We start from the raw sequence: 13,600 nt of genomic DNA on the forward strand, positions 1-13,600 counted from the left end.
CCATTCTTTTGTTTTTAATATATTTTTTTGTTTGTTTGGTGGTTTGTTTTTAAAAAAATACAGACATCTTTAATAAGAGGAGAAAGAAAAATTGTTTTAAAAAAGGATAAAAAGAAAAAGTCAAACTTCTGTTACAGAAAACATAGTATGGACGCACTTGAGCAAAAATTAAAGGATAAAAAGCAATTTCTTAAAAGACATCTTAAAATTTAAAATGGAATCTAACTAGTTACTGTATGGCAAGGGGGAGGGGGTCACATGGCAAGGATGGGTGGGTTTGAGGGGTAGCATTTGTTGGTGCAGTATGTATTTTTTGTTCATTTATAGTACAATTAAAACAAACGGTCTGCTTTATTCACAGCTGTTAGGAACAAAAAATGTCAAAGTGTGGACAAGACACAAAATAATAAATACAGGATCATTAAGTAAAATATATAAAACAAATCACAATTAAATGTGTGTTGGTCTACATGTTAAGGGCAGTGGCTGGAGAGGTCAGTACTGATGTCTGTGCTCATATAGGTCAGTCAGAGTGTGGTGGACTTGCCCAGGCAACAACTGAACTTACTGTGGTTATTAAATACCTGGCAAAGAGCTGGACATCTTGGTAGACAGGGGGTCCCCCCAGAACCAGATCCATAAAATTAGATTAGACTTGTCTAAACCATTTGACTAGTCTAATGCAAGTTAGCCTTAAATCTTAATGTAACTGACTATCTTACAATTTAAGTCTATCTATCCATAGAAACTGCTTGTCTACTGCAACTCTGTCACTGATACGGACTCCTCACAATGGCTCACACACACCCCACTCTCCTGCCCACCAGCAAAATCCACAACATGCAGACTCCTCCACAAATATTTCAATAACCAATTCTGTGGTCCATGTAATTTTGAGGCCGGTCCGCTTCCAGTATCTGGATGTTTCCCCTTAAATATCTGTTTTAGCATATTCTTCCATTGTTTCTGAACATCTTTTACAGACCACTCACAAAGCAGGTTGACTTTGTTAACTTTGTCGTTTTATCTCACACCTTGCGTTTGTGGAAGTTTCCGAAAATTTCCCCCCAAGTATGTATTTTTCAATATCTATATTAGATTTTCAGTTACTGTGAACTGGGATTGTCGCTATTTTAGAGAAGCATTTTTTTGTCTTAAAATTCCCAGAATGCGTTGCGTGATTGACTTGTAAGACCAGTCTAAGGAAATAAATTTATGCAAGAGTTTTAACTGAGTGTCTATCATTAGTTAGACGCATAGTATATAATTATACTAAGACAAATACTTTTAGTTTATGTTTAAGCAACCAGACCCCGGGCTGGAAACCCTGCTGTACTGAATGATACAGCTTGCTTCTCTTGTTTTGGACGGTTTAAACGCTCCTGATACAAGACAGACACACAGACACTCACACACACGTTCACTGAAAACATAGCAGGGCAGAGAGGAGGAAACAAAAACCAGAGAAAGAAAAAAACAAAACAAAAACAGAATTTATATCCCCAAACTGAGGAGAAAGGAAACACACGAGAGAAAAACCCCACACCCCCCCTCCTGACTTCTCGTTTACAAGCCTGGCAGCACCCCACCAGGCTGCCTGGCGTCGCTCCGGCTCTGGGCTGATCAGCTGCAGTGACCGGCCTGCCTCTCAAGACTTTGGAGCGTCAAGCCACATACTGAAGATAGGTCAAAGGTCAACAGGGAGGGAGGAGCGGAGACTGAAATGGAATGGGCTGGATGGAGTGGAGAAGGACAGGGGAGAGGGGGACAGTCTCTACAGGATGCTGCTGATGCTCTTCTGGGGCTGCCGACCACGGGAGGGACGCTCGGGGGTTTTGCTGTGGCTGCGCCCCCCCGCCCTCTCCTTCCGTGACCTGGGGGTCTGCTTGTCGTGGCCAGGTCGCCTGCCTGGGGAAGGGGCGGGGGTGGTGCTCAAGATGCCCTCCTCGGCGGCCCGGGAAGGGAGGGAGGCAGTGACCTTGCTGTGGGAGCGCGGACCTTTGCGATGACTTACAACCGGAGGAGGGGGGGGAGGAGGAGGAGGAGGAGGAGGAGGAGTAGGGGGGGGCAGTTCCTCTTCCTCCTCCTCCTCACTCCTCACTTGGGTAGATTTGCGCGTTTTTTTGGCAGGTGGCCCGACCGAGCGGTGGGAGACAGGGGGTTTGGTCTCTGCTGTGGATCCCAGGGGACGGCCACGTTTGCGGGGGAGGCGGTCGGGGGAGTGGGGTGGGGAAGGGGTGGTGGGGGGAGGCGAAGGCAGGGCATACTTGCGGGCAAAGCCCTTCTTCTTGGCGAACTCTTTGCGGGGACGCCCACGGCCCCGGGGGGAGCTGGGCGGGGGAGTGGTGGCAGCAACGGGAGGTTCGGCACGGGGGTAGACGCGCGGCCGGCCCAGTGGCTTCCACACTCGGGGGCGCCCACTGTCCTTCTTCTGGCGCCGCCCCTCCCCCTCTCCCTCTCCCTCATCCCCAGGAGGCAGGGGGTTCTTGCGCGGCCGCCCGACCTTCCTGGGTGCCGTCTTGAAAGGCCGGCCTCGCTTGCGGGGGCCCATCTCCGCCTGTGCCTGCCTGCGCTGCTCCAGTTCCTCCGCTGACAGCCGTGGACGGCCACGCTTGCCCGGCGACTTGGGCGGCTGCAGCTTCTTCTTACTGGAGGTGGAGCCCAGCGGCCGTCCCCGTCCCCTCTTCAACGGCTTGGGGTCCCCATTGGGCAGGAGCGCCGACTCCTGCCCCTCCTCGCCTCGTCTCGCAGCCTCAGACATGTCTCCCCACCCCCCCACCCCCCCGTGCGTGTCCCTCTGTGCACTCGCCCGGGCAACCTCTCGTCTCCTTTCCTCTCTCTTTACGCACAAAGAAAGGATCTGCAAGCTGTGAAATATTAGAGAGGGAGACATAGAGGAAGAGAGAGGGGGAGGGGGGAGAGGGGAAAGTAGAGGGAGAATAAGGAACAGAGAGGGAGGGAGAGAGAGAGAGAAAGAAAAACAGCAGGAATTGATTGTCTTGATAATATTAACAAAAAAATGGGGACAAATGGGGAGGGTCAGTGGGAGGACATGACTTCCCTGCTGGCCGATCCCGAGCTAGAGCTCTATGGGCTGAGGAGAATGTTCTTGCCACCGCTGCGCTGACCCACAGGGGACACGGCACCAGAGACCGAATATTTAACATGCTAATACTAGTCAAATAAGGAGAAGACAACACAAACTTTGCTTTAACCTTTAGAGGAATACTGGTCTGATACGGCCCAAAGAGGCAAGCTGCGTGAGGACTAGATTGCTGATGGGCGGCCATAGATTCTCACATTTGCTCTGAAGTTTTTACTATTATTGAACAATTTGAGATTGTCACAAATCATCTTGACCAATAGCAGAGAGGTTTGGCATCACTGTGCATTAATAAAAAAGGTTTTACAAGGCCCAGATGTTTTACGGACATGTGAGAAATGTTGGATGCAGATGAGGAGTGCTGGACAAGTGGAAGGATCCATGGCTCCCGAGGCAGATAAAACTTTTCATTGGGCGAGCTGCAGTGATACAGAGTGATGACAGAGATTTGGAAGAGGGGGATGACACTACAAACAAAGACATTTCTTTCATTCAGCTGCTCCTGATTTGACACCCAATTTGGAGCCGAAATGACACAAAATTTCAATGCTTTAAATTTGGATGTTTTAATTCTCTCACTGGGGAATAAACATCCCATTGCAGTGCAGTGTGACACAGTGAAAAGTGCAGCACACAGCGCGGGGCTGCTGGCACTTTTATTGAGCTCTGTTTGGAGCCATGTCTATCAGGGGCGAGGCACTGCTGTGGACACTGCCGAGATCTTCTGAGCAGCTGTTTGAGAACAACTGTGGAGTTTAGCATTATAGACAGTGCATGCTGGGACTCTTGGGAGTGATTTTGTAGTGTTTATAACCATGGCTGATTTGAGAATGAAAATGTCGTCTGTATAATGTGAGTTTTGTTGCCAATACAAATTTCTATATTTATCCAAGAACTATTGATTACAGAAAAGACTGCAACGGGTTTGGTTTCCTTTGATAAACATTTTTAATATGATGATTATATTTGAAGTACAATGAAGTAATTCAGTGTGCTGTAGCAGGCGCTGTCCTCTGTGTGGGACAGATGTAGTCTGGATGTGTAGTGCGTTGCCATGACGTCAGCACCATGAGGGTTAATTAACAGAGCTTTGACAAAACACGTTTAACAAGAGCTCGTCAATCTGGCAAGAACAAGAATAATTACATTATTATTAGATTCATTTTTATGAAATTGTTACTATCGCAGAATTTAGTGCCACCCAACATTTAAAAAAACGAACATGAAACGTACAACTACAAATAATAATGATTAAAAAAATGAAAAAAGTTGTCTATTTCATGATACTTAAAATGCAGAATGGCAGTAGCACCCTAACACCTGCGGTAGTATTAATAATTATATATCATATAAATACTGCATCCATATTTTTAGGATTCGACAACATGTTTGATATACATCCTAAAATGAAACGCCTGTTGAATGTCATTATTTCTACAATAACATGCCCAAACGTCCCTCTAATTAAAGCGCGCCTGTAGTGACAGGAGACGCAATGCTGTCAATGTAAGATCATGAACACCTGATTTTTAAACAAAATATTTTGTATATAACATCTAGATCACCTTCTCGGGTTAGAAGCACTGACAGCAGCTAAACGTTGGCACTCCCTCAACTTCAGCAGTGAAGCTCCCCTGAAAGCACTGCCAGACAAAGGTAACTTCGCATTGAAAAGATTTAATTAGTCTTCAGTCAGGTCTTGATTTTCGAAATGATAGACAAAAATCAATTCGCTTTATGTTAGGAAACTGTAGCTATATAGATTACTTATTATTATTATTAATAATAATAATAATAATAATAATAATAATAAATCATTAATCCAGCAGTGTTAATTACAATTTTGTGTCAAAACTTTCATTATTTTAAAGTAAAGTTTGAAACGATCCCCGTTTCGTAAATTCAACCAGATTTCATCCCAAAACAACTATGCAAAAACACACCTGAAAATGGGGGTTACTTTAAAGGTTGATTTAAAAAATACAAAACCAGCAACTAGGCAGTATCACTGGGTCAAAATAAAAAATATACACACAGATGTATAGCTACAGAGATACTTCACATAAAAACAATATTTTGATAGAGGCCTAATTATTATCATTGTAAACCTATTAGTGTAATATTATTATTTATGTATTTTAATTGTACTACTACTAATAATAGGCTAATCATGATAATCACGATTAGAAATTAAAACGTGTTGTGCAAAAGTAACTAATGCATTATTACAATTTGAATTAACCCGCAGAGTAAAACTTACGAGACTAAGTTGTAAATATAAACGGTATTTATAATTAGTTAATTACATCCTAAAATACAGTCGCTTTAATTATAATATTAATAACAGTACTAATGGATAGGTACAATTAGTGTGGCGTTTACCGCAACCTATACAAATAAAGTATTGTATAATTATGGGCCGATTATTTTGTTTTACTGAAAATATTGTGACAAAAGTCGCGGACAAACAGGACGGACCCGCCGCGGCTCTTCTCTGCGTTGCTTACCGTGCGTGGTGCGCTCGGCCCCGCAGGAAAACGCGCTGCTCGTTGCTCTAGCGTGGAGGTTTTTATTTTCCGTTTTGTATTGATATAATTGTCAGAAACGCAACATCAGGCGAGATGTCGTTGAAATCGCAGTCGTGATTTAACACCCCAAAGCCACACAATGCAGACGGGCGGGCATCACCTGCGGCCTATCGGGGTCCCTCGCCGTTCACAATTTCACAGGCTTTGTTTTTGTTTGAATTTGCAACCACTTCCGGGGTTGACCGGAAGCGGGACAACAGTGTTTGGGGCAGATAAACACAGACATGCACTCTACTAGACACACACTGCGTATTTGACCGGGTTACTGTCAGTTATTTGTTACTGTGTAGCCGAGTGTGATTTCAGTGCGCCATCTTAGGTGAGAATAAAACCCGATCTATAACAAACCGAAACATACAGCTAAAGGATTAATTTAATTTAGCTAAGATAACTATTTCAAAGCTTCAATCATTTTACGATTTGATTATTGTCGAAAGGCTGAAGTCAGGACTTGCATATACAAGACAATGTCCTCGTTGTTACTGATGCGATGAGAGCAGAGTGGTCAGCAGAGTCCAATTTAAACTTATGGAGGGAGGATGGGAACTTGCAGAGGTATTAAAACTCAAAGCAATTCCTAAATAATGAATGGTCAAATCAGGCATTTTGTCAGAACCCCAAATGTATACAGAGGATATTTCATGGCAAAAATTAACCAGCTGAAATAAAAATAGAAATAAAGGTGCAATTAAAGGAATCTCAGGACATTTATTGACCACATGGTAGGTGACTAGACTCCAAACCAGTCCCACTCTCAAATAAAAAAACAAAAACTGAAACTGAAAAGCTATCAAATAAAGGGAGCATCAATTACTAAATGACAATAAAAACCCAACTATAAATGTATCTCCCAGTCCAGCATGGTCTCCAGCCCTGTTTCTGGAGAGAGATAGTACACACAGAAGGATAGCAATACACCTACAAATAAATGCAGTAGGCACACACACTCCAAATGCCAAATGTAATTGTAGATTTTTTAAGTGGAGAGAGAGACAGACAGACAAGCAGAGGGAAGGAGAACTTCCACTGAAATGACCAGTAATACTTGCTTCACTGTAATGATGTTGCAGTTAGTAACTCAGCACTCAATATTGTAATGCCTCTCTCACCACAACGATAGGCTATATATAAATGAATACATTTATAAAAGGGACACAGGAATAAATCATACAGATACTACATTTAATTTCTCCACACTCACATTCTGAGTTTAAAACACCCAAACTTTAATTTCAGAGGCCCGGCCCAGCAGAAACACTCCATCCCCAGGTCCTGTCCTCTCGTGGCTCTGCCTCCCTGGGCAGCTGCTACCTTGTGTAACGGAGCAGTCCAGTGACAGAAGCCAAGTATAAAAAAAAAAAAAAATTATATATATATATATATATATATATATAGTTTTGAAAACACTGCAGCTGGTGCAGACAAAGGAGTGTCGGTGTAGGCCATAAATTGCCTCCTCCTTCTGTGTTGATACAGTGCATCTCCTTCTGTTTTGTAGCTTTGAGGGGGGGTTGGGGGGGGTGTCCGCCACCGTTGATCAAAACAGTTCTTCTCCAATAAGAAATTAAGGTCCAGTTGGAAAAATTCTCTCGACCCCAAGTGAGAATCTGCCCCTCTCCATGCCCTCCTTGGCCCCCATTGGGATAATCTCACACCCAGCTATCTTCCACCTCTGTCAGAGAATCCACCCACTCACTCCAGTGGTTGCTGAAATCGGTGCAGTTCATAGTGGGGAACTTCTGTTACCCCCACCCCCAACTCTCTGCCTGGAAAAATGTACAGTTGCACCACTTTACAGACTAGATGACACTATGACCTCCAAAAAACAGTTTAGTCAAAATGAGAAACATCTTTTACAATCCTTCTTAATCCATCTTTGCCATCAAGTTCACTGGTGTTGTGTGTGTGTGTGTGTGTGTGTGTCAGTGTGACTGACTGTGTGTACATGTCAGTGTCCAGTGTGCATCTCCTGCTCCACCCCCTTGCTTTCGCTCAGTCCCTCACTCCCACACACTCTCACACTGCTCCTATTTAAGCTCCAGCTTTGGGGATATCTGGCAGCCTCTGTGGCATTCTGTCTCCCCCTCCCTAGTCTCCTTTCTCTTCACCTCCCACGCTTAGTCTCTCCCCTCCACCCCCTCTTGCCTCCCCCAGACATTATTGCTCTACCAACATTCTCTCTCCCTCTCTACCTCCAACCATCTGGCCTCCCCACTCACCCCTACCCTCTGCTCCTCCCTCTGGCACTCCTCAGCAGCTTTGGCTCTAGCGATGCAACCCCTCTTATAGGTCCTCAGTTTGCGAGGCTCCTGGGCACCACAACCATCTTCCCCAGCAGAGGGGTGATGGGGGGGCACCAACTTGCCTCCAGCCGCACTCTCCCCCTGTCCTCCTCGCTGGTGGCTCATCCTACTCACACATGGTGGGCTGCCCAAGCTGGATCTGCCTTCTCTGACATGCTCAGTCTCCATTTCAACCTCTTCTCTTCCCCTCTCTTCCTCCTGCTCCCTGGCCCCTCCTTCTTTTTCTACTTCACTGCCTCCCCATGCCCCGTCTCTCCTTCCTCCCCACTCTACTCCCACCTCTTCTCTTTTTTCCTCTACTGCCCACTCCTCCTCTTCACTCCATCCCCATCGCCCATCTCCCTTCTTCACCCTTGCTTCCTCCTCTCCATCCCTTGCATCATGTCCCCCTCCCTTCCACATCACTGCTCCCTCTATGCCTCCCTCCTCCTGCCTCTCCACCTTCACTATGCCCTCCATGCCTCCCTCCTCCTGCCTCTCTATCTTCACTGCCCTCTCCATCCCTCCCTGCTCCTGCCTCTCCACCTTCACAATCCCCTTCAACCCTCCCTCCTCCTGCCTCTCCCCAATCACTGTCCCCTCCATCTCTCCCTCCTCCTGCCTCTCCCCAATCACTGTCCCCTCCATCCCTCCCTCCTCCTGCCTCTCCCCAATCACTGTCCCCTCCATCCCTCCCTCCTCCTGCCTCTCCCCAATCACTGTCCCCTCCATCCCTTCCTTCCTTTCACCACGTCTCCCTTGCTCTGGTTTAATTCTGCCCAGCCGTTCTCGACCTGGGCACCTCCACTTGAGGTGCCACTCCAAGTCAACACGTGACTTGAAGTTCGTGGGACAGTCTGGGCACTCCCGGAACCCTTTGGCTGGACAGCCATGTCTTGGGGGGCCGTGCGGTGGCCTCACTAGTAGCCGGCCGCAGTTGCGGCACTCATCAAGGTAGATGTGGGGCTTGTGGGAGGCATGGTGGGCCACCAGGTCATCCTGGGACAAAAAGTTGCGGGTGCACCGGCCACACTTCATGGGTCGATCGGTATGCATAGATTGCTTACGGGAGCGGAGGAGCACAACAGGATGTATGTGCAGACGCTGGATCACCCATCTGCTTGGGGGGGCCTGCGGGGGCAATTGTGGGGACCGCCGCTGCTGCTGTAGGGATGGACAGTCACGGGCTCGCAGGCGACCGTTCAATGGGGGCAGGGGCAGGGCTGGGGGCGGTGGGCAGGGGAGGCGAGGAGGGGGAGTCGGGGTGTGAGTGCGAGTGGGAAAATGACTGCGAATATCAAATTTACGGCGATAGGTATTTTTGGAATAGCTAGGGTATTTGCGGTTGGGATCGCGTTTACAGGTTTCGCGGACATGGATGACGTCACATGTGCGTTTGCGTCTGCGTTTCCGTTGTCTTGAGGGGAGGGGAGTTTTGAGGGAGGAGGTGCTGGTGGCAGTGCAAGTACGAGTGGGGATAGGGTGGTGTGCCACAGCCAGGGCTTGTGAGGGGGGCACCTGTGGTAAGGCCAGGGAGCCACTAGGAGTCAGAGAGAATGTCCGGTTGTGGCCGTGTGTCCGAGTCAGGCTCAGCAGTGTGTTGAGGGAGAAGTCCAGCACAACTACGGGGGAGGCGTACTTTGGATCCATATTGAGCGCAGCGCTGCTCGTCCGATCGCTGTTCTCCAACCCCCTCTCCCTTTCCTTCTTCCCCTGCTGGTTCTCCATCCCACTCTCCCCATTCTCCTCGCATCTCTTCCTCACCTTCCTCACTTCCCTATCCAGCCCACTCTCCCCATTCTCCTCCTCCTCTTCCCCTTTTCCCCTGTTCACACCCTGCCGCCAGCTCCTCCGCTCCTCTTCCCACTCGGCCTCCCTCCGTGCCCTCTCCTGCTCCCGCCGCCTCTCCCGCTCCTCCTTCTCCCTCCGCCACTCCTGCTCCCGCTGCTCCTTCTGCTGCTGCTGCCGCTCCTGCTCCTGCTCCCGCTCCCACCAATCCCGCTCCATCCCCCTCTGCCGGGCACTCTTAAACCGCTCTGTGTGGAAATTAGTAATTGAGTGCTCCAGCTCGTGATCCTTTAACAGCGCATAGCGCGGGAAGTTCATGCCACAGTTGCAGATGAAGGTCAGCAGGGGGCAGCAGTGGTCCTCCAGCAACTGCCGACTGGGAAACAGTTCTTCGCAGCGCCAGCAGGACAGCGAGACTGGTGCGGGGGTGGGGGCAGGGGCAGGGGTAGGAGCAGGGACAGGGGCAGGGGTGGGTGCAGAGTTTGTGAGGGCCTGCGAGGGGATCCTGTGCCGGTAGAAGTCATAGGTGCGGAGGGGGGCGCGGAAGCAACCCGTGTCACTCTGCATATCTCCTGTTTTTTCCCCTTTCAGCCTGTCTTTATTTATTCTTCTGTTTGGTATTTCTTCCCCCTTGTTTTTAAGTTATCATCTGCTCCAGCTTGTCTCAGCAGGATGCTGGTAGATAGAACTCCATCCCCCCACGGTGGGAGATCAGAGCTCTCCCAGCCCTCCCCAGCTGACTCTGCTGACCGCCTCAGGCTGACCACAGCTGGAAAGTCAAACTGGTCCATTCCAATCCCTAGACTGACAGCACATAAATGGAGAGGGGGGTAAAGAAAGAATAAAGAAGGAAGACAAAAGGGTAGGGGAGGGAAGAGAGAGAGGATTTTCAGTTTGTTGAACTCATTAAACCAATGAAACTACTGTAAATAAAGCGATTTACTGGAAAGCACTAAGTACACGCGGCCAGTCTTAGTTACGTCATAGGAACTCGCCCGTATTTACACCCAAAGCGCGCCGAACACACAAGACCACAACAAAGACGATTCTCGAATCAACACAAGGCCTTTTCTGTTTGTACTATATTGTTTTTAGAGTATAACGTACTATTAGAAACACCTACCTCTTCCACCAAGAACACACAAAATTAGATAATTTCGCATAAAACGCAAAACAATTCTCAAACTAATCTGGGTTACACAGTAAATACATTAAACGAATTGTAAAAAATCAATACATTTTCCTTGTATGTTCCTTAAACGCAATAAATACACTAACATTATCTCTCAAACACACACATACCCACATTCACACAAACATCAGGACTAGCCTGAGTTAGAAGTAAGATATTTACATTATACCTACAATCCGAATGTCGATGTCAAATCATGCCCGCTATGGCGAGACGGCAGAGGATTTTAAGTGTCTCGGTAGAAGATTAACTGATATAAATGAAGGTGTGCATATCCCTATTGCCAGGTTTCTACACCTTTGTCAAAATGGACAGTTTCATACCGGCTGTACGTCGCTAATATAAGTAGCAACAATACTCATCAAATCAGGCGGACTGAACAGGCAGAAAGCACACCACGATGGTACCTATAATCGCACAAATGTACATTATTTAATCGTCTGGGGAAAAACTGTGTTATTGTTGATTTCAGCGTAATTGTATTGCCACCCAGCCCCGTTTCAGACTTGTCTGCGGCGATTATGGTTCATCAACCGGCTAGCCCCGGTGCCTTTGTAAAAGGTTTGATCACAACTTACCGTAGTTCAGATCATCTTCCTAGTGCATAGATGGTTGCTGGTCTTTCTACTGATTTCTTTACTTTAAATCAGCAGCTGAGCGTGCTCCCAGGCGTGCTCCTTCCCCGCATTGCCCCTCACGCGTCCACGCTTTGATCGCCACGGTGGAAACTGCACTAGCGATCACACATGATCTTAACTATGAATTATGTTCCTTTTCGTGTTTTTCAGATATGCATTATTGGCTTAATATTACAAAAAAAACAGAGGGTATAACGTACCGTTGCGACAGCTCTGATTGATAGGTTAGTGGGATTAGTAGTTCGCCCTAACTTCAACCTCAAACACAGCCTGCCAAATACAGCGGAAAAAAAAATGTTTAAAACTCCGGCAGTCTCACATGTACTCCGGCCCCCTCCACTATCCCATTCACAATTCCGTTTTACCCAGCCCCTCCTCACCCCTCTTTCCTGCAAACGCTCTTCCTAGATGGCTCCCTATGAGGTATGTCAGCTTCTTTGGGGTGAGACATGGCCGATACCGCTCCCCCTGGCGGCATGGAGGGCTACTAACAGTACTAGGAGTCATCGATTTTCTCTCGCTGTAATGCAATGCAGTGCAGTGCAGTGAAGTATGGGCTCAAAGAATCGCATTAAAAAAAATACATATTGTAAACAAACAAACAAAAATAACTTTGTTGAGATAAAAAATAAAAAAATCCAATGCAAAATGTATAGAATTGTAAACAAAAAAAAAGTTAAATCGAGAGCAAAACTCGCCTGCAGTCCCTATCTTTGCTTGCGATGCTGCAATTTTTGCTTTCGCCGCTAGTTTCTTTGCTTTCGATTTATTTATTTTTATTTTACGAGTTTGGCGCTGTTTTGCCGTGAGGGCTGGATTTACAGGGAGGCGTGGATCATGGGTCTCCATTGGTCCAGCAGGTTTGAGTGACGGTTCTTCCTAACCCAATCAGTGAGCAGGTGGGATGGTATCGACAGTCTCGGTTTCAACAGCAGCGCCGATTCAGCGACACATTAAACATCCTGTGTGTGCAGAGACCTGCAGTCAAGAGCTGCACAATCACTGGATCCCACCGCCATTTGAGCCCATACATACAGCACTGAAACAAAACACAGGATTCACCTGCTACGTGCACAGTAACATGTTTAATATCATGTTCATATTAATGTAACCTACAGAGCACTTCAATTCAACTGCTCAGATAACACAGCGCCAGACTGATGTAGATCACGTCATTTAGAGGCAAATGGAGGGGCATCGTATTCATTAAGACAGTGGTTCCCAAACCGGTCCTGGGGGAACCCCTACCCTGCTAGTTTTTGTTCCAGACAAGCTCTCAATTACTTAATTGATCCCTTAATTGAACTAATAATTTCCTAAATCAGAGACTTTTCATTATTTTAAACAGTAGGGGTTTTAAGTTAAGTATAGAATTATATTAAAAAACGTATTGAAGAAAGTTAAAAAGTAAAATCTAAGCAGATTGTTACTTCAATTAAGGTTCAATTAGGTAATTGAGAGCTCAGTTGGAACTAAAACCAGCAGGGTAGGGGGTCCCCCAGGACCGGTTTGGGAACCACTGTCTTATTGAAAACTTGTTTTTATTTATATGGACAGTCACCTACAAAATTACTGGCGCCATTGATAAAGGCCGTATAAAATAAACACATGTAATATGTAGAAAGCGATTGTCCACAACTTTTATTAAAAGCATGCTTTGTTTATAACTAAATTCCGAGGCTATGTAGTTGCACCACTCAGTCTGGGTCAGTCAGTGCTGAAGTCAGATGTGTTGCAGATTGACTGTCAGACCAGCCCACCTGATCACTGATTAGGTTAGGAAGAACGGTCACTCAAACCTGCTAGACCAATGGAGACCCATGATGCATGCCTCCCTGTAAATCCCGCCCTCACGACAAAACAGCGCCAAAACTCGTAAACGAAAAAAAAAAAATCAAATCAAAGAAACTGGCGGCGAAAGCAAAAATTGCAGTATCGCAGGCTAGCATCAGTGACTGCAGGCGAGTTTTGCACTCGATTTAACATTTTTTGCTTTCGATACATGTTTT

General features: G+C 46.7%; 2 protein-coding genes across 3 annotated transcripts; both read right to left on the bottom strand.

Moving 5' to 3' along the window:
• Positions 1–46: 46 nt before the first annotated feature.
• On the bottom strand, positions 47–8,573 carry LOC136764961 (WAS/WASL-interacting protein family member 3). Of its 2 annotated transcripts, none has more exons than XM_066719364.1 (2): positions 5,792–8,573; positions 47–2,867 (listed from the first exon to the last, which is right to left on the bottom strand). In XM_066719364.1, exon 2 carries the CDS (start codon positions 2,759–2,761, stop codon positions 1,775–1,777), a length of 987 nt encoding a protein of 328 aa, XP_066575461.1. In that variant the 5' UTR covers positions 2,762–2,867; positions 5,792–8,573; the 3' UTR covers positions 47–1,774. The 2 variants fall into 2 exon arrangements, with proteins under 2 accessions (XP_066575461.1, XP_066575460.1); XM_066719363.1 differs by having other exon boundaries at positions 5,611–8,573.
• Positions 7,857–11,973, bottom strand: LOC136764073 (uncharacterized). Its single transcript, XM_066717899.1, has 2 exons — positions 11,532–11,973; positions 7,857–10,560 (listed from the first exon to the last, which is right to left on the bottom strand). The coding sequence occupies exon 2, from the start codon at positions 10,326–10,328 to the stop codon at positions 7,857–7,859; it is 2,472 nt and encodes an 823-aa protein (XP_066573996.1). The 5' UTR covers positions 10,329–10,560; positions 11,532–11,973.
• Positions 11,974–13,600: the final 1,627 nt, after the last annotated feature.

This window comes from Amia ocellicauda, chromosome 12 (assembly GCF_036373705.1).
Source record: "Amia ocellicauda isolate fAmiCal2 chromosome 12, fAmiCal2.hap1, whole genome shotgun sequence".
Lineage (NCBI taxonomy): Eukaryota > Metazoa > Chordata > Actinopteri > Amiiformes > Amiidae > Amia > Amia ocellicauda.